Raw genomic sequence first — 25404 nt, 5'->3', positions numbered from 1 at the left:
TACATGGCCAAAAGTATGTTCATAAATACAGATTCCTTACAGAGCACAAAAGATAAAGCACAAAAGCCTACTGCGAGGAACCTCACTCCTCAAATATAATTGCTACTTTAAAAAAAGATTCTGACATTGTGTACAACACAGTTACCTATAGAGGTTGGATATCCCAATAACCAAGAAAGAGAAATACATGTACCTGCTTCTCCAATCTCTTGGGTGGGAACTCCATGGCTTCAGGTGCAGGGGAGAGGTGTTCTACTGTAGAACAGCATGAGGAGGTGGAGAGAAAAACAGGGTTAGTGAGGAAACAAGACAGATGGGTCAAACTGGTATAGGGCATTCCACTGAGACTCAGATGTTTTATTTAAAATGTATGCCAAACAAAAACCATTGATTTCAAAGTTTAACAAACCATATAACTCTATGCACAAGGGCTACACTTAACCATTTACACTTAACATTTGACAAAAACACATACTGGAAGAACTGTGCAGATACAACGTTTGGTAACAGAATTTTGGTAAATTTCCCTCTGTTTTTTATATGACCATGTTTTCCAAAAACTACTGCACATAACAGTAGAGTAGTGTAGAGTAGTGCAATACAGTACTGTAAAGTGGAGTATAGTTCAGTACATTAGCGTACTCAACTCTAGTTTTCTACTGTGTAATGTAGTGAACTCTTCACTCTAGTCTACACTACAGTACAGTACAGTACTAAACTATACTCTACTTTTCTGTACTAAACTTATTTTCTTTACTGTACGGTGCTGTGCTGTGCTGTGCTGTCCAAACTTGTGAAACACAGACGTCTATGATTGGTTCAGATTTGGTCTGGTCCGGACAAAATCTGAACCAATCATGGACATCTATGTTTAGGGCAAATTAAGACAAAAAAATGGCGTCTGTGGACATTGAAATCAAGGCCAGGACGGACTGACCAAATTTCAACTACTTTTCAATGTCCATGGACGTTCAGTGTTGGTCGGTGCTCAGTGGGTGAGTATGCTTGTTACAGTAAATGGAAAGAGAGGGGGCTCATGGGTAGATGTGAGTAAGAGCCGGGAGAGGAGATATCATTGGAGAGAGAGTTCTGTCACCACCAGATGACAGAAAGACAAAGAAAACAGTTATGAGCTGAACATACCAGAATGCCAGTCGAAGGGAGGACAGTAGCAGGTGGCCCAACTGTGGTTTGTGACTATGATTTCCCATTGTAGCCAATTCAAATTGCAGAAATTCTGTTACAGATTTGGTAACAGCATTTTGAGTTTTAATCACTTAATTCATAAACAAAATTGATATCAGTAAAAACACTATAACCAATTGATAGGTCTACCTTTACTTGTTACTTCGGTGAACTTCCATTGTCCTCCCTCCTCATGAGGGAGATACATTATAAAATATCTTCAAGATTGTGGGTTTTTGGTAACGGAATTTGAAGGCACAAGGCAATGTTTTTTAAACTTACAGAAGGCAGAACAAATATATTCTAAACTAATTATAAGTGTTGGTATTAGTTGGCAGTCGTCTTTACTTCAAAATGATTGTGTTTTGATGTATATCTAGTACCTTGAAATACTTTTTTGTTAGATGTTTTCTAAGACCCCCTTTCCATCTTTTTAAAAATAAATCAAAGCCTTTGCTTATTCCAAACATTTGGAATGGATTTTGTTTTATATATGCCTTAATTTCTCTAAAATATTGACTGTTAGCTTTCGTTTGACATCCAATTTGACATGCTCATATGAACTTCACATGTTGGTGCTCATGGGTCCTTTTACATGACCTGTAGCAGAATCACAATGTTTATCAAGATTTTTTGTAAAGCCTACCAATCCAGCTTTTGTTTCTTTAAGAGTATAATTATATCAAGTCAGTGGGAAGATATGTAAACATTCAACGGACTCTCTCCTGTTCAATGCATGTTATTGTAGCCCTTTCCTGTAGTCAAATGACCAAGTGGCCTCATTATTAATTATTCATATTTCTCATGATAAAACATCCAGTGTTCTATGTCAAACAGTTTTGTTATATTTCAGTCATCTCAAAATTGAATACATTTCAACTCTATATCTGACATGGTACAGGTGTCTTCTTTTTTGTTTTGTTTCCAGATCTGTTTAAGACAACCAAGAAACACTCTGTGTCACCCTGATTTAGCCCACTGCAGTAAAGGTTATTAAAAGAAGCCAAACTTTTGGGCTGGCTCTTGGACTAATCTCCAAGAAAAAGAGTTGGATAAAGCTAATATATAATTAAGACTTCTGGCCCGAAGTTCCTATTTTTTGTGCTTCCTCCCCACCCTGACACTACAGATCTTTCCATACTAAAAGTAAGAAACCTCTCCTCTCACTAACCCAGATCAGTTTCATATCAAATTCGTTCAGACAGATCAGGTAACAGACTACAGGAAATCACAAGGAATCAAAAGACTTAAACAATAGTCTCGTATTGAATTACTGTATTCCGTTAGTAGAGGCTGTTTTTCCATGGACTTTTCACTGATTGGATTATATAAAGTACACTACGGGATATATACATTACATTATGTATATTACACACTTTTAAATTAAGCAATTCCTATTACAGAATTCAAGGATTTAGAATCCAAGATGGCGTAGCAGTCGGACGTGTGTTTGTATTGTCCTGTATTGTCCTGTCGCGTGTAAATAGTAAATAGTAAATAGTCTTCGTATTTTTCGTATACATTTCGTATATATTTTAATTTCACTTTCCATCTAGGAACTGAATATACATTCCTACATTCCGCCTCACCCAATGTGGTACGGACCTGCTATTTTTTTATACTTCAGAACCGTAACCCCAAGCAGAAGCTAGCCAGATAACTAGCTACTAGCTAGTAGTCAGTTAGCCACTGCTGCGGTCTTCACCCTCAACTCGGACACAGCCAGCTTCAATACCGGGCCAATACCTGCCAGTCTGCAAGCGCGATATCAACCCAGAGCATATAGGACTGCTTTTTCTCTACCACATCACCGGATTCCTGACGCAAGCTCTGGACAATTACACCGTATCATCACAGCTAGCTAGCTGCAACCGAGTGGCTACTACTGGCTAACACCTCTGTCCCGAAGCAAGCACCAGTTAGCCTTGAGCTAGCCTCGAGCTAGGCCCATCTGCCGGCTAGCTGAAGAGGTCTACCAGCGAATTCTTGGGCTACAATACCAGCTACAAGCTAATTTAGCCATTTTTTTTGCCGCTGCTAGTAGCTTTTACCTTCTGCACAGACACCAGCCCTGTTATTAGCCTGGATATTACTCACCAATTTACCAGCATCGGACTGTCTCTCGACAACAACGCCGGATTCCTGCCGTAATCCCTGAGCCACTGCTTCTGATCCTCACAGCTAGCTTGCGGCTAGCGCAGCTAGCGCCACTGCCACGAAGCTAGCACCAGTTAGCAAACACAATTCTACAATTCACAACCTCTCTTTCGCCATCGCCATCTGGCTTGGATTCTCTGTCGACACAACCACGTCTGAGCAGACCCCCTCCGTCTGAGCAGACCACCCCCCGGGCTACTAACTTTAAACGCCGCGTGCTAGCTTAGTGGAGGCCTCCTCTGCTCCATCTACGGCTGCCCCCTGGACACTATGATCACTTGGCTACATAGCTGATGCATGCTTGACTGTCCATTAATTCACGGTACTCCATTCTGTTTATTTGTGTTTTATCTGTCGGCTCTGTGCTTTAACTCAGGATCTGTGTGTAGTTAATCCGACCCTCTCTGCCTAGTCGTCGCCATTTTTACCTGTTGTTGCTGTGTTAGACTAGCACCCTGTTATTGCTGCTGTTATCTTACCTGTTGTTTTAGCTAGCTCTCCCAATCAAGACCTGCAATCACTTTATGCCTTATTGTATGTCTCTCTCAAATATCAATATGCCTTGCATACTGTTGTTCAGGCTAGTTTTCATTATCATTGTTTTGGTTTGCAATGGACCCTGTAGTTCCACTCTCCGTACCTCTGATACCCCCTTTGTCCCACCCCCCACACATGCGGTGACCTCACCCATTGAGACCAGCATGTCCAGAGATACAACCTCTCTTATCATCACCCAGTGCCTGGGCTTGCCTCCGCTGTACCCGCGCCCCTCCATACCCCTGTCTGCACATTATGCCCAGAATCTATTCTACCACGCCCATAAATCTGCTCCTTTTATTCTTTGTCCCCAACGCTCTAGGCGACCAGTTTTGATAGCCTTCAGCCGCACCCTCATCCTACTACTCCTCTGTTCCTCGGGTGATGTGGAGGTAAACCCCTGCATGTCCCCAGTCACCCTCATTTGTTGACTTCTGCGATCGAAAAAGCCTTGGCCTCATGCATGTCAACATCAGAAGCCTCCTCCCTAAGTTTGCCTTACTCACCGCTTTAGCACACTCTGCCAATCCTGATGTCCTTGCCGTGTCCGAATCCTGGCTTAGGAAGGCCACCAAAAATTCGGAGATTTCCATACCCAACTATAACACTTTCCGTCAAGATAGAACTGCCAAAGGGGGAGGAGTTGCAATCTACTGCAGAGATAGCCTGCAAAGTTCTGTCATACTTTCCAGGTCTATGCCCAAACAGTTCGAACTTCTAATTTTAAAAATTAATCTCTCCAGAAATAAGTCTCTCACTGTTGCCGCCTGCTACCGACCCCCCTCAGCTCCCAGCTGTGCCCTGGACACCATCTGTGAATTGATCGCTCCCCATCTAGCTTCAGAGTTTGTTCTGTTAGGTGACCTAAACTGGGATATGCTTAACACCCCGGCAGTCCTACAATCCAAGCTTGATGCCCTCAATCTCACACAAATCATCAAGGAACCCACCAGGTACAACCCTAAATCCGTAAACATGGGCACCCTAATAGACATTATCCTGACCAACCTGCCCTCCAAATACACCTCTGCTGTCTTCAATCAAGATCTCAGCGATCACTGCCTCATTGCCTGTATCCGCCACGGGTCCGCGGTCAAACGACCACCCCTCATCACTGTCAAACGCTCCCTAAAACACTTCTGCGAGCAGGCCTTTCTAATCGACCTGGCCCGGGTACCCTGGAAGGATATTGACCTCATCCCGTCAGTTGAGGATGCCTGGTCATTCTTTAAATGTTACTTCCTCACCATATTAGACAAGCATGCTCCGTTCAAAAAATGCAGAACCAAGAACAGATATAGCCCTTGGTTCACTCCAGACCTGACTGCCCTCGACCAGCACAAAAACATCCTGTGGCGAACTGCAATAGCATCGAAGAGCCCCCGCGATATGCAACTGTTCAGGGAAGTCAGGAACCAATACACGCAGTCAGTCAGGAAAGCAAAGGCCAGCTTTTTCAAGCAGAAATTCGCATCCTGTAGCTCTAACTCCAAAAAGTTCTGGGATACTGTAAAGTCCATGGAGAACAAGAGCACCTCCTCCCAGCTGCCCACTGCACTGAGGCTAGGTAACACGGTCACCACCGATAAATCCGTGATAATCGAAGACTTCAACAAGCATTTCTCAATGGCTGGCCATGCCTTCCTCCTGGCGACTCCAACCTTGGCCAACAGCCCCGCCCCCCCCGCTGCTACTCGCCCAAGCCTCCCCAGCTTCTCCTTTACCCAAATCCAGATAGCAGATGTTCTGAAAGAGCTGGAAAACCTGGACCCATACAAATCAGCTGGGCTTGACAATCTGGACCCCCTATTTCTGAAACTGTCCGCCGCCATTGTCGCACCCCCTATTACCAGCCTGTTCAACCTCTCCTTCGTATCATCTGAGATCCCCAAGGATTGGAAAGCTGCCGCGGTCATCCCCCTCTTCAAAGGGGGAGACACCCTGGACCCAAACTGTTACAGACCTATATCCATCCTGCCCTGCCTATCTAAGGTCTTCGAAAGCCAAGTCAACAAACAGATCACTGACCATCTCGAATCCCACCGTACCTTCTCCGCTGTGCAATCCGGTTTCCGAGCCGGTCACGGGTGCACCTCAGCCACGCTCAAGGTACTAAACGACATCATAACCGCCATCGATAAAAGACATTACTGTGCAGCCGTCTTCATCGACCTGGCCAAGGCTTTCGACTCTGTCAATCACCATATTCTTATCGGCAGACTCAGTAGCCTCGGTTTTTCTAATGACTGCCTTGCCTGGTTCACCAACTACTTTGCAGACAGAGTTCAGTGTGTCAAATCGGAGGGCATGTTGTCCGGTCCTCTGGCAGTCTCTATGGGGGTACCACAGGGTTCAATTCTCGGGCCGACTCTTTTCTCTGTATACATCAATGATGTTGCTCTTGCTGCGGGCGATTCCCTGATCCACCTCTACGCAGACGACACCATTCTATATACTTCCGGCCCTTCCTTGGACACTGTGCTATCTAACCTCCAAACGAGCTTCAATGCCATACAACACTCCTTCCGTGGCCTCCAACTGCTCTTAAACGCTAGTAAAACCAAATGCATGCTTTTCAACCGTTCGCTGCCTGCACCCGCACGCCCGACTAGCATCACCACCCTGGACGGTTCCGACCTAGAATATGTGGACATCTATAAGTACCTAGGTGTCTGGCTAGACTGCAAACTCTCCTTCCAGACTCATATCAAACATCTCCAATCCAAAATCAAATCAAGAATCGGCTTTCTATTCCGCAACAAAGCCTCCTTCACTCACGCCGCCAAACTTACCCTAGTAAAACTGACTATCCTACCGATCCTCGACTTCGGCGATGTCATCTACAAAATAGCTTCCAACACTCTACTCAGCAAACTGGATGCAGTTTATCACAGTGCCATTCGTTTTGTTACTAAAGCACCTTATACGACCCACCACTGCGACCTGTATGCCCTAGTCGGCTGGCCCTCGCTACATGTTCGTCGTCAGACCCACTGGCTCCAGGTCATCTACAAGGCTATGCTAGGTAAAGTGCCGCCTTATCTCAGTTCACTGGTCACGATGGCTACACCCACCCGCAGCACGCGCTCCAGCAGGTGTATCTCACTGATCATCCCTAAAGCTAAAACCTCATTTGGACGCCTTTCCTTCCAGTTCTCTGCTGCCTGCGACTGGAACGAATTGCAAAAATCTCTGAAGTTGGAGACTTTTATCTCCCTCAACAACTTTAAAAATCTGCTATCCGAGCAGCTAACCGATCGCTGCAGCTGTACATAGTCCATCTGTAAACTACCCACCCAATTTACCTACCTCACCCCCCATACTGCTTTTATTTATTTACTTTTCTGCTCTTTTGCACACCAGTATCTCTTCTTGCACATGATCATCTGATGATTTATCACTCCAGTGTTAATCTGCTAAATTGTAATTATTCGATTTATTGCCTACCTCATGCCTTTTGCACACATTGTATATAGATTCCCTTTTTTTCTACCATGTTATTGACTTGTTTATTGTTTACTCCATGTGTAACTCTGTGTTGTCTGTTCACACTGCTATGCTTTATCTTGGCCAGGTCGCAGTTGCAAATGAGAACTTGTTCTCAACTAGCCTACCTGGTTAAATAAAGGTGAAATAAAAATAAATAAAAAAAGTACATAGCAGTATTATGCCCAAACTACTGTTACTAGTCTTACTGAACTATTTGACTGAGACTGCATGTTGAGTGTCAAGGATCATATTACCCCCTACCTTACCTGACACCCCTAGACCCACTTCAATTTGCTTACCGCCCCAATAGATCCACAGACGACACAATCGCCATCACTCTGCACACTAGCCTATCCGATCTGGACAAGAGGAATACCTATGTAAGAACGCTGTTCATTGACTATAGCTCAGCATTCAACACCATAGTACCCTCCAATCTCATCATTAAGCTTGAGGCCCTGGGTCTGAACCCCACCCTGTGCTACTGGGTCCTGGACTTCCTGACGGGCCGCCCCCAGGTGGGGAAGGTAGGAAACATCACCTCCACTCCGCTGATCCTCAACACTGGGGCCCCACAAGGGTGAGTGCTGAGCCCCCTCCTGTACTCCTTGTTCACCCATGACTGCGTGGCCAAGCACACCTCCAACTCAGTCATCAAGTTTGCAGATAACACTACACTAGTAGGCTTGATTACCAACAATGATGAGACAGCCTACAGGGAGGTGAGGGCTCTGGGAGTGTGGTGCCTGGAAAACAACCTCTCACTCAACGTCAACAAAACAAAAGGAGATGATCATGGACTTCAGGAAACAGCAGAGTGTGCACTGTTTTCTATACTATTCTACGGTATCTCATTCACTTAATAGTGTTAACATATCTCACATTACTCATCTATATGTATATACTGTATTCTATACCTTAGTCCATTCGGCTCTGACTTCGCTCGTCCATATGTATATACTGTAGTCTTAATTAATTCCTACTTAGATGTGTGTATTGGGTATATGTTTAATTTGTTAGATATTACTTGTTAGATATTACTGCACTGTCGGAGCTAGAAGCACAAGCATTTCGCTACACCCGCAATAACATCTGCTAATCTCGTGTATGTGACCAATCAAATTTGATTTGAGTGGCCTAGCCATAGCACCACTCTTTCTGAATGCTTGGATCCAGGATCAACTCCTAATCTTACCATGTGTGGGACTGAGGGCTGCCCTCTGCGCAACAGCTGATGTGGGGACAATGGGACGATGGAGAGGTTGCTTTGCATCAGTCAAGGAGCTGGAAGAAGAAAAAAATGCTATCTATTTCAGAGTTTTTTACTTTATGACTGTATGCTCCCACAAAGTCCTGTCAATGAGATTTTTCCAAATCTTAACAGCCCACATGGTGGAGCTCCACAAAATATGAAAGGACAGAGTGCTGTGTGCTGCAGTAGACACATTTGCCATGCAGACTTGGCCTCTGGCCACAGCTGCTGGTTTGCATGTGAAGTAAAGATGAAACGGATGCAGAATCAGATGACTCAAGCGTGAGAGAGGAGACTCTGGGGACCTTCTGTCTTTGGATAGAACTTTTAGTCATCATCATAATCACTGACATTATTACCATGTTGAAATGACAGGGAAACTTCATCCAAAACATAACAGCGTGAGCAAATCAGTGTCATTATTAAAACAAACATATATCTAAGAAAGTTGTAAAATACTTTCATGGTCTGAAAACAAAGCACGGTTTCTGTCAGAGACCAATTGGCAGATCTTTGCCCACCCAAAAATATTTCTGGAATGATTTGAGAGAGGCTCAAATATTTGCGGAGTAAATGTCTCCTCTGTTATGAACAGATTTGTCAGAGCAAATCAAATAATGGTGTGTGAATTACATGGTTTTGAGGACACACATCAGTAACTATAGGAGCAGTATACAACAATGAACAGTATAATAACTGTTTCCTGTATCAACAACAACAGCACATATTTCACAACAACAGGAAAGTGATACAGCTACAACCAATGACCTACCCTGTACAACCTGAGACATCGTTTTACTGTTTGGGATAAAACCATTGTATGTACAATCACAACAACACACAGAGCCACAACTTTGTGCAGGCCTGACCCATAACTCACCTGTTGTCCCGTGTTGTCCCTGTCCCTGCAGCAGTTCCTGGATCAGCATTCCTGGCACCCTGGAAGCAGAGATCACATTAAAGGCTGTTGTTCTCTCTTGAAGGAAATCTCAGATACTTAGACAGAGCAGAGGTGGTGACCACTCCCAAAGGAGCCAGAGGAAAACAAAACTCCCCTGGGTCCTACACTCCTTTGAATACAATGATACTCCTTTGAATAGAATGATAAGATTGATAATGGTATTTTTATCTGTGGTATCTTTGTTTGAGGAGTAACAACCACATACAGCTGATGATTAGATGAGGTGCAAATTAAGGTTGTGAAGAGAATCAGCATCAACATTTGAAGAGTGAAATCAAATCCTTGAATTCAGCATCAAACGCATACAAAGCATACAAGTAGTGCTACAGAGGTTCAGTTGTTTCTACTGACAGCGAGAGGGAAAAATCAAACAAATGCTTGTTGGATTTACAAGCAGATTTAGATTTGTGGGGGGTTTGGAGGCATGTGATTTGAGTCAGACACATCCAAGTGCAAGGCAGGCAGGCATGTCCTGGGGGCGTGAGTAAGGTCACAGGGCAGTGTCAGGGTTGGCATACAGGGTTGTCTGTCTCAAACAGTTCTCAGGAGGGGAGATGCTCCATAGTTGGAAGGGACTATCATCAACAACAACAGATATAGACTAGTCAATTGAAACTAGGTGAAGGTTCTGGTATAGCATTGGTGAAGTCTTATTACTGTATTGCAACAAAGAAAAGCTATGACGCTGTCTTTGGATAAGCCCTCCTTATGATAACATGGATTTATGATATTGACTTATGCATGCAAGTAACCAGACCTCATTGCTAGAGGAGTGAGAGAGGGGGTTACAGGCAGGGTAGCAGGGAGGAGTGTTGCTTCAGCAGAGTCACAAGAAGGGCCTCAGTACCTCACCCCGGCCTCGTCGTGTCTGCTTCTTCTGGGAAAGTCTTCTCTCCAGACCCTGGATGTCCGAGTCCAGCTCAGCCTCAAAACAGCTCAGCTCAGAGAGCAGAGACTCCTGGCCAATGCAGCGCAGTGGTTGGAAGGAATTAAATCAGTCAAATGATACACTATATATACACAAAAGTATGTGGACACCGCTTCAAATTTGTGGATTCGACTATTTTAGCCACGCCCGTTGCTGACAGGTGTATAAAAATCGAGCACACAGCCATGCAATCTCCATAAACAAACATTGGCCTTACTGAAGAGCTCAGGGACTTTCAATGTCACTGAAGCGCGTAGCTCGTAAAAATCATCTGTCTTCGGTTGCAACACTCACTACCGAGTTCCAAACTGTCTCTGGAAGCAACGTCAGCACAATAACTGTTAGTCGGGAGCTTCATGAAATGGGTTTCCGTGGCCAAGCATCCGCACACAAGCCTAAGATCACCATGCGCAATCCCAAGCGTCGGCTGGAGTGGTGTGAAGCTTGACACCATTGGACTCTAGAGCAGTGGAGTGATGAATCACACTTCATCATCTGGCAGTCTGACGGACAAATCTGAATTTGCCAGGAGAATGCCAGGAGAATGGATGCCAGGAGAATGCTACCTGCTCGAATGCATAGTGCCAACTGTAAAGTTTGGTGGAGGAGGAATAATGGTCTGGGGCTGTTGTTCATGGTTTGGGCTAGGCCCATTTGTTCCAGTGAAGGGAAATCTTAATGCTACAGCCTCCATAATCAACTGGCGGACTGTGGACCAGATCTGGAACTGGGTCAATACGGAACGCAGGTCCCCAAAAAAAGTATACAAATATATATATACAGTACCAGTCAAAGGTTTGGACACACCTACTCATTAAAGGGTTTTTCTTAATTTTTACTATTTTCTACATTGTAGAATAATAGTGAAGAAATCAAAACGATGAAATAACACATATGGAATCATGTAGTAACCAACAAAGTGATAAACAAATCAAAATATATTTTCGATTTTACATTCTTCAAAGTAGCCACTAATTCCTTGATGACAGCTTTGCACCCTCTTGGCATTCTCTCAACAAGCTTCACCTGGAATGATTTTCCAACAGTCTTGAAGGAATACCCACATATGCTGAGCACTTGTTGGCTTCTTTTCCTTCACTCTGTGGTCCAACTCATCCCAAACCATCTCAATTGGGTGATTGTGGAGTCCAGGTCATCTGATGCAGCACCATCACTCTCCTTCTTGGTCAAATAGCCCTTACACAGCCTGGAGGTGTGTTGGGTCATTGTCCTGTTGAAAACACATGATAGTCCCACTAAGTGCAAGCCAGATGGGATGGCATACTGCTGCAGAATGCTGTGGTAGCCATGCTGGTTAAGTGTGCCTTGAATTCTAAATAAATCACAGACAGTGTCACCAGCAAAGCACCCCCACACCATCACACCTCCTCCATAATCAATTCACCTACTCCGTGTCTCAAAATCACAGCGGTGGAATCAAAAATCTCAAATTTGGACTCATCAGACCAAATGACATATGTCCACCGGTCTAATGTCCATTGCTCATGTTTCTTGGACCAAGCAAGTCTCTTCTTATTATTGGTGTCCTTTAGTAGTGGTTTCTTACCAGCAATTCAACCATGAAGGCTTGAAACACACAGTCTCCTCTGAACAGTTGATGTTGATGTGTAGGTTACTTTATTTACATTTATTTGGGCTGCAATCTGAGGTGCAGTTAACTCTAATGAACTTATCCTCTGCAGCAGAGGTAACTCTGGGTCTTCCTTTCCTGTGGCGGTCATCGTGAGAGCCAGTTTCATCATAGCGCTTGATGATTTCTGCTACTGAACTTGAAGAAACTTTAGAAGTTCTTGAAATGTTCCGCATTGACTGACCTTCATGTCTTAAAGTAATGATGGAATGTCGTTTCTCTTTGCTCTTTGCTTATTCTCTTTGCTTATTTAAGCTGTTCTTGCCATAATATGGACTTGGTCTTTTACCAAATAGGACTATCTTCTGTATACCACCCCTACCTTGTCACAACACAACTGACTTGCTCAAACACATTAAGAAGGAAAGAAATTCCACAAATTAACTTTTAACATGGCACACCTGTTAATTGAAATGCATTCCAGGTGACTACCTCATGAAGCTGGTTGTGAGAATTCCAAGAGGGTGCAAAGCTGTCATCAAGGCAAAGAGTGGCTACTTTGAAGAATCTCAAATATAACACTTTTGTTTACTACATGATTCCATATGTGTTATTTCATAGTTGTCTTCACTATTATTCTACAATGTAGAATGAGTAGGTGTGTCCAAACTTTTGACTGCTACTGTATATATTTTTTAGTTGGTCGGTGTTTCGACCACTAGTATATAAACACGCATAAGACATGGAAGAATGCATAGAATTGCAGGAAATTAGCTTTAAAACAGTAACAACAAAAACATCTCTGCCCAATGCAAACTGTGTAGTATTGCAAGAAATTAGCTTTACAACTGCAAAATGTTCTCTCTGCCAACAAGAGGGGTGTGAACAGTTGGGGTCGTTTGGGTTGCGAGGTGTGGGTTTGTTACTATGCCGATAAATTACATTATCCATACGGACCTTTGCCACCTAGGAAATTTCTGTGACCGGACCTTCTCAAATAGTACTTGAGTACCCCTGTGCTACAGCATATTTTAGATGATTCTGTGCTTCCAACTTTGTGGCAACAGTTTGGGGAAGGCCCTTTTTTGCACAAAGTGAGGTCCATACAGAAATGGTTTGTCGATATCGGTGTGGAAAAACATGACTGGCCTGCACAGAGCCCTGACCTCAAATTGGAAGGCCGACTGTGAGCCAGGCCTAATGACCCAACATCAGTGCCCGACCTCACTAATGCTCTTGTGGCTGAATGGAAGCAAGTCCCTGAGGCAATGTTCCAACATCTAGTGGAAAGCCTTCGCAGAAGGATGGAGGCTGTTATAGCAGCAAAGGGGGGACCACCTCCATATTAATGCACATGATTTTGGAATGATAAGTTTGACGAGCAGGTGTCCACATAGTTTTGGTCATGTAGTGTCCCCACTGAATACAGTAATTCTCTAAGACATTGTTGGCTCCATAGTTGTATAATCCTGGTAAGATTCTAAGTCTTCCTTATTCTTTGCTAGCTCATTAAAACAATCATTGCACTTGGCCATCATGGTCAAGGTTATGACAGCTATCATATCACTGTGAGCACTCACCTCGAAGGCGGATGGCTTAGACGGCTTCTCTATGGGGGACCAGGGTTCCTCTGTAGGTCTGTGCTGGGGCGGCTGCTGGGACGGCTGTAGTGGAGGCGGCTGGGGCTTCTGCCCTGGCTGACCCTGAGGCTGGGAAACAAACATAAAGACTTTGAACACACAGTCAGACAGGGAGAACAGAGATTTGGTCAGTTGGTTATAGTAGACGTATCAAACAGTAAACGACTGTAGAGGTTGCATCCTTATAGGTTACTTATAGCCCTAGCATTTCATCCAACTGGGTCACTTCGTTTACACTTCATCCACATCAACAATTTAATAGCCAGACGAAACAGAACTCATTCCCTCGTTAAGAAGACATACTGTTTGTCCCAGTTACTGACACCAGAAAGAATTGCATCAAGTTACACTCTTTTTTTTTTTAAACTTCAACTTCCTAACTCTATTTCCTGTTCCTTGAAATACCTTGGCAGAGTGAGATCCAGATATAGCCAAAGTATTCTCTCAGCCAGGAGTTATCACTGGAATCACAGGCCATGATGTCAGTTAGGAGTGCAGCAATTGATGTGGTCGGTGTTCTCTGATTGTGTGATTCTCTGTACACAGGCAGGCCTGGTCTAAGGAGAGAAGTCGCTGGAGGTAGAAGATGTACCTAACCACAGATCTAGGATCAGATTACACTACTGTACCGCCACTCTTAACTTTAACCATTAGGGGGATTAAAAATAGGCCGTGGCTGCGGATCCATAGATAACCTCCCTGTTCCGCCCCCGTCCCGCCCCCCTGGATCCCCTGGAAAGATTCGTATCACGTTCTGCTCATCTGTTTCTTTACCTCTACTTTATGGACACATTTGTGTGGTCTCCCTCCTTTCCCGTTTTTCACTGTCAATCGAGAATGATAATTCTTCAAGTTTTACCGGTGAAATGTCCATGCACATCCATGCAGCGTCTGCATGCCAACCATTTGATTTCAATCAGTTACATGGGAATATGCATTTAGATCGTTTCAGTTATGTACAGTGTTGTTTCGAATTATGTATAGTGGAAGAATTTTAGAGTAGATGGTGTTAACTGTAGCATACCTGTGTTTTGTTTCAATCAAAGCACATCTTTTTTGGGCGGGCACTATTGAGTTGTGGCCGCATGAAAGAAAAACAAGCACCTTTTGCCAGAGTAGCTTCGGGACCTTTAAGCTCCGAAAAAGAAAAGAAAAAACCCGGGTCCAGAAAGATATCTGACCCTGTATCAGTGAGTTAACTTTTACCTAATCTGGAGGAGTCCAGGCTATGACCTCCTGAGGAAATACAATAAGCCTCCACGCTGTGAAGCATTACACACCACAAGAGGTTAACAGGCATAATCAGTATCACAAGACGCCTGGCCCCGTGGGGGACTCTACTGTGGCAGATGGGAAACAAAGCTTTATTTTCTTCCCATTATGAGACGCCAGGCTCAATTTGCACCAGATCTGGGACGTGGTGACAAGAGCCATTCAAAACTTCAGCCCAGACAAACACAGTCCACTAAATCATTCAAGGTATTTTAACAGACATTCAGTACTCACAGGGCCTCACACTCACAAACATGTATGGGCAGTTAAAAGAGTTACCTTATTTATTTTAGTAAGATAATAAGTTACCCAGGGAACACATGCATCACAAACAGCAATACTAACACTGTTGACCACCCGGTAGTTCATGGTAAACAAACACTTTCTTCATGTTATTTTGCTTGTTCCAAAAAATTCTCGCAATTAAGAAGGAAACTGGAAATACACCTGGTGTGGGTGTGCCATTGTACCAATGATCGCATTAACAAGTTCCTGATTACCTGGCGTGAGATGCTTGATTGATTGAATTCATTAGATCATTAAAAGTAGTAGGCTGCTCCAGCTTGAGACAACATTACATACATAAGAAATTTACATAAAAACGCCTGGAGGCTTATTTTCATTGTGCTCTCAGCTGAGAAGCATTCCAGGGTATTGACACAAACTAATCCTCATAGGAAAAAGATTAGGTGAACGCTGTCACAAGTAGCTCGAGGGCAGCCCACCCCCACACTAGTGAATACAGCACATAGAAAAACTCACAACAATAGTTCTGAGGCTAAGCCACAAATCTTTTGAAAACTTTAATGAAAAACAAGTTGTTTTACAATCAGGAATTTTGAATCTAACTCCAAGAAAATATGTGCAACAGTGCTACCGTTCAACACAAACACTATGTCCAGGTGCCATCTAAATTCCAGTGTGTAGTAATGCTGCATGTTAAATTAAAAAGAGTGTGAGGCTTTACCTGACTCTGGACCTCTGATGTGGTGCTCTGTCCAGGCTCAAAGTCAAATATGCTCCTGGGCTGTGGAGGGTGCCCCCATCGGTCTGAAAGCTTATCTTTAACCCCCAGCTCACTCCTGAAACACAATCCCCAACATACACGCAAACAACTTAAATCATGGATTCATTGTCAGTGCCTGTAGGAACAGATCCAAACTTGTCTATCCGGCACTTGTTTTTGTCTCTCCCCCGACTCCTTGCCTTCCAACTGGGTTGGAATTCACACATATAGCCATTCACCCAATTACCAGATTGGCAAAAGTTGCATGTACCTCGTGTTTCACAATGACTGATCACATGCATCTGATGTTCTGTGAACTTAGTCATGGTTATACAGTAGTAGAAACAAACACATCTTAACATTCTCAACAGGAATTCTACTGTTGTTTTAAATAAGGAGGTTGAACATGAACTCGCCCAGTCGTCTTCATCAGTCTCTCTCAGTCTCACCAGTCAGGGAGGGCTCCATAATTGTCCATATGGGTCAGAGTCTCCTGCCCACTGGCTGAGTCAGCAGCGAGGGCCCGGCTCCCTTAAGATAAGTAGAAATGAGTGTTAGGAAATACCGGTCATCTAAATAGAGTAGATTTGTTACAGTTCAGAACATGAAACCTGATATTTCCACTGCACTCACTTTCAGCAGACCATCGCTCAGAGTCCTCGTCAGTTTCTATCAAATGGGCAAAGACAGCAAAGAGAAACAGGGATTTAGATAACAGTAATCATAGTAAGCCCTCCCCCCATTGAGAGGTCTGTAACGTGTACGCTGGGAGTCGGGAAACAAGTTCAGGGAGTGACTTTTAATAATAAATAACACAAGCAACAAACAAGAAACAACAGAGTAGCGTACAGACATGAAACAACGGAACAGAAACAATAACAAATATATATTTAACCTTTATTTAACTAGGCAAGCCAGTTAGGAACAAATTCTTATTTACAATGACGGCCTAAACCGGCCAAACCTGGGCGATGCTGGGTCAATTGTGTTGCGCCCTATGGGACTCCCAATCACAGCCGGTTGTGATACAGCCTTGATTCAAACCAGGGTGTCTGTAGTGACGCTTCTAGCACTGAGATGCAGTGCCTTAGGCGTTATTGGGGCTCCCGAATGGCGCAGCAGTCTAGGGAAAGAACCAAAAGGAGTGACATATATAGGGAAGGTAATCAGGCAGGTGAATGAGTCCAGGTGAGTCTGATGATGCGCGTAACGATGGTGACAGGTGTGTGTAATAATGAGCAGCCTGACGACCTCAAGTGCCGGAGAGGGAGTATACGTGATAGTACCCCCTCCCTGATGCGCAGCTCCAGCCGCAGGACGCCGACCAGAGGGACGGTCCTGAGGACCAGGCCGGTCACTTCTGCCGAGGCGCGGGAACCTGTCGAGCCGGCCGAGGCGCGGGAACCTGTCGAGCCGGCCGAGGCGCGGGAACCTGTCGAGCCGGCCGAGGCGCGGGAACCTGTCGAGCCGGCCGAGGCGCGGGAACCTGTCGAGCCGGCCGAGGCGCGGGAACCTGTCGAGCCGGCCGAGGCGCGGGAACCTGTCGAGCCGGCCGAGGCGCGGGAACCTGTCGAGCCGGCCGAGGCGCGGGAAGCTGTCGAGCCGGCCGAGGCGCGGGAAGCTGTCGAGCCGGCCGAGGCGCGGGAAGCTGACGAGCCGGCCGAGGGAAGCTGACGAGCCGGCCGAGGAAGGGGAGCCTGACGAGCCGGCCGAGGAAGGGGAGTCTGACGAGCCGGCCGAGGAGGGGGAGCCTGACGTGACGAACCGGCCGAGGCGGGGGAGCCTGACGTGACGAACCAGCCGAGGCGGGGGAGCCTGACAAACCGGCTGAGGCATTGGAGCCTGCCGAGCCAACCAAGTCTTGTGAACCTGACGAGCCAGCTGAGGCATCCTCGGTAGACTCGGCAATGGACGCTTGATGGGACAACCAGGTCTTGTAAACCTGACGAACCTGCTGAGGCATGGAAGCCTGACGAGCCAGCTGAGGCATCCCCGGTAGCTCCGGTAGTGGCACACAAACTACACTCACATAAAAAAATATTCCTGATACTCCCCTTTGGTGAGGCGTTATTCTGTCACGTGTACACTGGGAGTCGGGAAGCAAGTTCAGGGAGTGACTTTTAATAATAAATAACACAAGGAACAAAACAAGAAACATGAGTAGTGTTCAGACATGAAACAATGGAACATAAAAAATAACGCCTAGGAAAAGAACCAAAGGGAGTGACATATATAGGGAAGGTAATCAGGCAGGTGATTGAGTCCAGGTGAGTCTGTTGATGCGCTGATGTGCGTAACAATGGTGACAGGTGTGCGTAATAATGAGCAGCCTGATGAACTCGAGCGCCGGAGAGGGAGTATACGTGACAAAGTCATGTAGATGAGGAACATCCACCCATTTGCTCTGTTGATTTGTGATCATCTCAAACCTTTAACTCATAATTATGATGCTATATTCTATTCAGTTGTTGATTCAATGCCATTATCTTTGATATGTGAGTAGTGCAAATATTTTCTGTGGTCTGCCAAAAGAATCCATCACCTGCACAATAATCAGGTTGGTGCCTGATCAGACACAATATTACACTCCCACAGTGGTGGGACTGGGCCTCTGAGGAAAGATCAGTGGCTGTGATACCTGTTGAGGTTTAAAAGCCAACTGCCTGGAGAGTGGTGACGCCTGAGAATCAGTTTTAAACCAAGATCCATCCTGGACATTCCTGTCATCTCACCCTGAGTATCACCAAGCATACACATAACCATGAATAGACTACTGATATACAACTGGAGATGAGGACCGGTATAAAGGAATAGACTACTGATATACAACTGGAGATGAGGACCGGTATGAAAGATGTAGGATGGAGTTAAATATGTGGAGAAGTTGGAATGACTGGGTATAGATATCAAAATGGCTTGAGCGTTCTCTCCTCTCCTTGGAATAATCTGCACTCTGGATCAGCTTTCTGGAGGCTGACATTGACAGAAAGGAATTGTCTGTGTGGGCTGGTGTGTGTGAAAGAAGGGGCGAGGTAGGAGGGGTCATACCTTCTGGCTTCTTGTGGATCTGTCTGAACATGCTCCTGTACCAGTCTTTGGGCTGGTTCACACTCTGGTGTGAGAAAAGAAGGGAAAATGACAAAAACATATTTGTAGACATTTGTAGACTCAGAAGTTTCAGAGTACATATAAATTAGAACATTTTGGCTCCACGTAAATGACAACTAGGAGCAGACCAAGGAGTTTTTTCTGCGTGAGTGACCTATTTAGGAAAAACTCTGGGCCCTAGGACCATATGTGTATAGTGACTCTTGAGCTCCACTGACGAATGCTGCTGTACACTATGTTTATCTTACTGATCTGGAGGCGATGGGCATCCCTGTCTCATCCACTGGGCCGATCCCAGAGAATTTGATAAGGCGCTCCTCCCTCGTAGCAGCCCTCCGCGGCAGAGTGGAAGAGCCCCTGGTCTGGACTCCATTAGACAGACCCCCTGTTACAGAGAGAGAGGACAGCACAGGTCTGTTATCAAAGGCAGTTTAAACTGTCCTCATTCTTCTTCTACATGTCAGCTGAGTAACAGTATGAACATTCAAGCTGTCTTCACCATCATTGCCACTGGGTGGCCACAGAGTGCCACTGTGAAATGGAGTTTGATTTCATTTATGAAACACTTTTGTTAATTGTGCGGTTAATATCCCACATCATATCATTTATTTTAGGGTGATAATAACATGATTGTAAAGGCTTGATTGAAGCTGGTTATAAAAAAAGATCTGTCCTTCAGTGGTACATAAAGCTTTGACACATGAAACAAAGTTATGAAAAAATATTTTAGCACAAGATTCAACCCATGCTCTACTTGGCCTAAACACTGGGAAGAGACTACATCATATACAGTATTAGTCATGTCTCCCTTGAGGGTACTACTTTCACCAAAGGTCCCATAATACATATTTAAATCAAACTCAAACTGTGATGCTCTATATTATAATTTCAAGACAATTCTAATCTTACCATTTGATTGAGCAGGGCCATAGTATGATCCAAAACGAAGGGGGTCAGTAAGAGGGCCACTCCCATTGACCTCTGAGACCTAGGATGGAAACCCAGTCAGTCCTATATTAGCATTAGTTGGAGAGCATTTGACTGTGAGTATTGTCGCAGTCAAATGGGAAATGAACAACAACTTAGTGTGTAGTGCAGGATACATTAGCATATATTGAATTATCCAACACAAAGACAGGACCTCTATCAATATCCAGTACATTCCAATCCAGTGGCATAACATTGAACCTGTGATACTAGACAATTCCACAGGGAGAAGCAGCTGTCTGATGAATATGACATGTGGTCTCTAACCCTAACCCAACCAGTAACCTCAGACAAATGGCTGTTATCATTGCAGTGCTACAATAACCAGTTGTATCTCCTTGAGAGTGTTGCTTACCTTAATTTGCTCCACAGGTGGCAGTCTTGTGGAACGGAAGGGGCTGAGAGGGGGGGTGGGGAGCCCCGGGGAGATGACCACCACCTCCTGGGTCAGGTCTGGAGGGGACAGGTGATGCTGCTGACTGGAGGAGGGACCATCATCAGAGAAGACGATACAAGAGCCGTTCAGATGGTCCCGGACTTCCACACGATGCTACAGGAGAGACAGTAGAACACTATATCTAAATACAGCCATGTCATGTTGTCAGTGGGTCATGTCATGTTGAGAGGATCACTTCACCCTTCTGTCTCTCTGTGAATGTTTATGTTCATTTGTCTGTCTTTCTGTCTCTCTCTCGCTCTCTCTCCTGGTGAAAAGGCCTCGAATTTAACTAAAGCAGAGTAGCAGAAGGAAGTGCTGTTCCATCCACTTCATCATCTTCCTTGCAGAGGCTGGAGAAAAGGCCCATTCAGGACCTAAATCAGGGGGCTGAAATAGGAGGCACATTATAAACCCATTAACCATCCATTCAGCTGGGCTGCGTATTCTCCAACCAGGGGGCGTGGCCCAGGCCGAGGGGGTCGGAAAGGGGTTGCTGATGTTGACCACACTGAAAGTGCACCATCGTTAGCGATGCTCCCAAAGCCCTCCCCTGCTCTCTTCCTTTCCGTAGCGGGTCCGCCCCCCTTGCTGCCCAATACCACCCATCCTATCCAACTCCTGCGTGTTTGAATGCATAAGGGGGGCGTTTGAGCTCTCCAGTGTGTACTCTGGGGGTCATGGGAAGTTCCTGTGCCTCTCACACAGGGTGAAACTGTATCTAGTTAAATCAGAGAGATGCCATTGTGGAGCCAGGACTGGGGCATTTTCATGGAAATTCTAACCCGTCCATAAATAGCTGTTATTTTCATTCTACCTTGTACGTGTTAGTGTTTTTCCTTGTTGTTTAGCATATTTAAAAGGCCTCCCTGTTCATGCCAACTCTGCCAAGGCAGACTTCAAAGATAAGAATTATTGGCTCTGACAGAGCAAAATCTTTTTGTTTTTAACATCTCTAGCAAACCTTCAATGCTTTGAGTCTGCCTGAATATATTATTTAATAGAATTCAGTTCTACTAAGGATCTAGCTCTCTTCCTGTGTGTCTTACATTTTGAATTATTTGTGAGTTAGGGAGCATGCCAAAATGCCTGTACCTGAGACTTCATGTCATCTGTTATGGTCCTGGATAGTCTCTGACGTCCAAGTCTTTGTGCAGATGCCAAAGTATCCACCTGAGATAAACAAAACACACATAAAAGGTTAGATCATGACCAATAATTGATGTCATGCTTACTCACACGCAGAGAACAATCACATCACACCACAGCAGCATATTCTCTTACACCCCCAAAGGAGACAAATAGATTCATGGTCAATTCCCTCTTAATCCAGAGACAATTGCATTATGCCTCTGAGCTGGGTCACGTCGAAGTATTGAAGACTGATAAGAAACTGACCAAAAAGCTCAGGAGATGCAATAATGAAAGCAACTTAGAATGTCATTCAACCAGGGGAATCCAGGTGAAAGCTATGATCCCTTATTGATGTCACCTGTTAAGTCCACTTCAATCAGTGTAGATGAAGGGAAGGAGACAGGTTAAATAAGTATTTTTAAGTCTTGAGACAAATAAGACATGGATTATGTGAATGGGCAAGACAAAAGATTGAAGTGCTTTTGAACGGCGGATGGTAGTAGGTACCAGGTGTACCGATATTGTAAGGACCGACGGCGGAGATGAGATGCAGGTACAGGGAGTCAACATTTAATAAGGAATAGTCCTGAAACAAGACAGGCACAGCGTCAGCACACGGGCAAAACAACGACATTCGACAGGAGGGGAGGAGTGGGAGCAGGCGTGACAGGTATGAGTGTGTCAAGAACTGCAACGCTGCTGGGTTTTTCACGCTCAACAGTTTCCCATGTGTATCAAGAATGGTCCACCACCCAAAGGACATCCAGCCTACTTGACACAACTGGGAGAAGTGTTGGAGTCAACATGGGCCAGCATCCCTGTGGAACGCTTTCGACACCTTGTAGAGTCCATGCCCTGATGAATTGAGGCTGATCTGAGGGCAAAAGGGAGTGCAACTCGGTATTAGGAAGGTGTTCCTAATGTTTTTAGCACAGTGTATTTCCAGCAACAATCAACTTTTCCACTTTCTCACTCCATCCAACAGTTATTGGTTAATTCGTTATGCATGCTGAGAATCACTCCCAGAGATCTGAACTTTGATACACTTCCCGGCAGAAGAGCAGGCATGCATTCAACACAGAATGATGTGTTCTCTAAAGATGAGTGAACTCATTCCAGATGAAAATAGCATTACTGTCTAGAAAACGTTGTATGTCTTATATAACTTGTAACGTCCTTTGCTGCGTCTCTGTGGGATTGAGGACCTCTTTTTCAGTGGAACATTTAACATTTAATCTCTAAGTCATTAGTCATCTGCCGAACAACCTTTTCTGCCATAAATCAAAACTGTCCTGAGCAGAGTTGACTGAGGTTCCATAAACCTACTGTCCAGGCATTCTGAAAGTGGAAAGTTTGTCTTATCCTCCTTTCCCTGTTACCACAGCAGAGGCCATTCAAAACAATCACAATGAGTCACAAGTCTCCCTAAACTCTTCCATAACATAAAGCAGAGAGATATCTGTGAGAATGGACAGTGGAGAGAAAGTGAGCCATGTCAGACTGAAGTCAGGTCCTAATCACCGGCACCTTGGAAAATCCTATGAGGAGAGCTGTTTCTACATGAAGGAGACAGGGACTCTCGTTGGAGACACCTCTCCTCCACAGTGGCTCAAAACATACATAATAACAGGGTTGGCATGGAAACTCAAGACCTGAAAACCTCTACAACTGATACTATGGGACTTGAGAATTGATACATGATTCTAAAGGTGAACTTTCTCCAATTTGGGCCTTGGCCAGGTAAGGTTGAGAGCTGTCCAACAGTATTTGGGTTGATGGGTTTTCCATGTGGCCCGTGTAACTGAACTTTAGAGACTGTAATCATTATGGTCAGTGCTCAAAGACAGATATATGCACTCTGTGTGTAAACAGTAGTACAACACAGGACCCAATGTAGCAGAGAGAGCCAATCAGTGTTCCTGGTTCCAGACAACGATGTCACTATTTCTGACTCCTCAACTCCGGATAAACCAGATTACATAAGAGGGAAAATAAGGGAAACGGGGGATCATTATCTATGATGTTTATGTGAGGGACACTGTACCAGTATATCACATTTTCCAACAGTGTAAACTAGTTCGGCCTTCTGGTTGTTGTAGCTGTGGTATTTCAACATAAGTATTCACACTTCCAATGGCCTTTAAGGCAGGCAGCATTATAGATGTTTGACATCATGTTGGTTTCTCAAAACTCTGTGGTCATTATGACCCTCAGGGATGGTTATTTGTGATGCTCTGTGTTTTGACATTCACTCTGAGATCCCATCTCTCAGATTCATTGACATTTTAGACAGACAGTCATTCCACACAGGAGGACTGTTTAATCTAATACTCCAAAATGGCAAACAACTGAGCTCCTTTTTGTTCCAAACACTGCTGCCATTCAAGTCATAACGTCAATCGCTGGAGTAATTGGGCTGTCTTTTGTTTCTTCTTTTCATGTATAAATATTATAAATTGTGTTATCGCAGGAGAGACATACTGTATCTAATCATGATCAATTAAGAGTGGGATCAACATGCAGCCTGTTTTGTTACAGACTTTGAAAGAAAACAGTTGAAGACAAACCTCCTCTCAGTTCACAACCAAACACCACTACAATATCTGCTCTGAGGGAGGGATCAAGTCAAACAGCCACTGTGGCACACCCACCCCCACTGGATACTGCATAGGCCATGTAACTCATGCACTGCAAAAATGCATGCTTTTATTAGAAAAGTCTAATTTAAAGATATTTTCCTGTACTTTTGTATACTTTTTAGCCAGTAGTTCTGAAAGTAGCACTTACAAGCCAAAAGTGGTCCACGAAAACTGCATACTACGTCATTGATCTCTCCCTCTCTCTGCTGTGTCCACTGAGACGTTGGGCCCGCCCTGCAACCTCATTGGATACCGCTGGGCAAGCCTCTTGCTAGCTGTCACTCAAATGCGAGGGGCTGAAGCTCATTACCTAGAACTCGCATTGCTAGGGGGCTGGCCCACGTGGGGGCAAATGTAGGGAAAATGGCATGGCGCAGTTTCAAGAAACTGTCGCTTTCAAACTAGGGATTTCATGGCTTTTTGAGGTAAGACAGTAATTCTGCTCATAGATTATGCATATATATACTACTCACCACTGCGACCTGTTCACTCTCGTTGGCTGGCCCTCGCTTCATACTCATCGCCAAACCCACTGGATCCAGGTCATCTACAAGTCTATGCTAGGTAAAGCCCCACCTGATCTCAGTTCACTGGTCACCATAGCAGTACCCGCAGCACGCATCCAGCAGGTATATTTCACTGGTCACCCCCAAAGCCAATTCCTACTTTGGCTGCCTTTCCTTCCAGTTCTCTGCTGCCAATGACTGGAATGAACTGCAAAAATCACTGAAGCTGGAGACTCATATCTCCCTCACTAACTTCAAGCACCAGCTGTCAGAGCAGCTCACAGATCACTGCACCTGTACATAGCCCATCTGTAAATAGCCCATCCAACTACCTCATCCCCATATTGTATTTATTTATTTATTTTGCTCCTTTGCACCCCAGTATCTCTCCTTGCACATTCACCTTCTGCACATCTATCACTCCAGTGTTTAATTGCTACCTCGCCACTATGGCCTATTTTATTGCCTTACCTCCCTTATCTTACCTCATTTGCACACACTGTATATAGACTTTTTCTACTGTATTATTGACTTTATGTTTGTTTATTCCATGTGTAACTCTGTGTTGTTGTATGT

At 44.7% G+C, this 25404-nt stretch overlaps 1 protein-coding gene across 4 annotated transcripts in view; it reads right to left on the bottom strand.

Moving 5' to 3' along the window:
- Positions 1-25404, bottom strand: part of LOC139576786 (vinexin-like) — a 51423-nt gene that overhangs the window by 8447 nt on the left and 17572 nt on the right. For all 4 annotated transcript variants that reach the window (XM_071403245.1, XM_071403246.1, XM_071403244.1 and 1 more), the window contains 13 exons: positions 21645-21722; positions 20469-20663; positions 20036-20114; positions 19375-19511; positions 19067-19130; positions 16652-16687; positions 16468-16549; positions 15980-16094; positions 13681-13809; positions 10429-10539; positions 9501-9559; positions 8564-8652; positions 194-255 (listed from right to left, as the gene is read on the bottom strand). In XM_071403245.1, the coding sequence (XP_071259346.1) occupies positions 194-255; positions 8564-8652; positions 9501-9559; positions 10429-10539; positions 13681-13809; positions 15980-16094; positions 16468-16549; positions 16652-16687; positions 19067-19130; positions 19375-19511; positions 20036-20114; positions 20469-20663; positions 21645-21656 (1170 nt within the window). In that variant the 5' untranslated portion in view covers positions 21657-21722. The remainder of the gene's footprint in view (positions 1-193; positions 256-8563; positions 8653-9500; positions 9560-10428; positions 10540-13680; positions 13810-15979; positions 16095-16467; positions 16550-16651; positions 16688-19066; positions 19131-19374; positions 19512-20035; positions 20115-20468; positions 20664-21644; positions 21723-25404) is intronic.

Source organism: Salvelinus alpinus, chromosome 5, assembly GCF_045679555.1.
Source record: "Salvelinus alpinus chromosome 5, SLU_Salpinus.1, whole genome shotgun sequence".
Lineage (NCBI taxonomy): Eukaryota > Metazoa > Chordata > Actinopteri > Salmoniformes > Salmonidae > Salvelinus > Salvelinus alpinus.
This window is presented reverse-complemented; position numbering and strand designations above follow the sequence as displayed.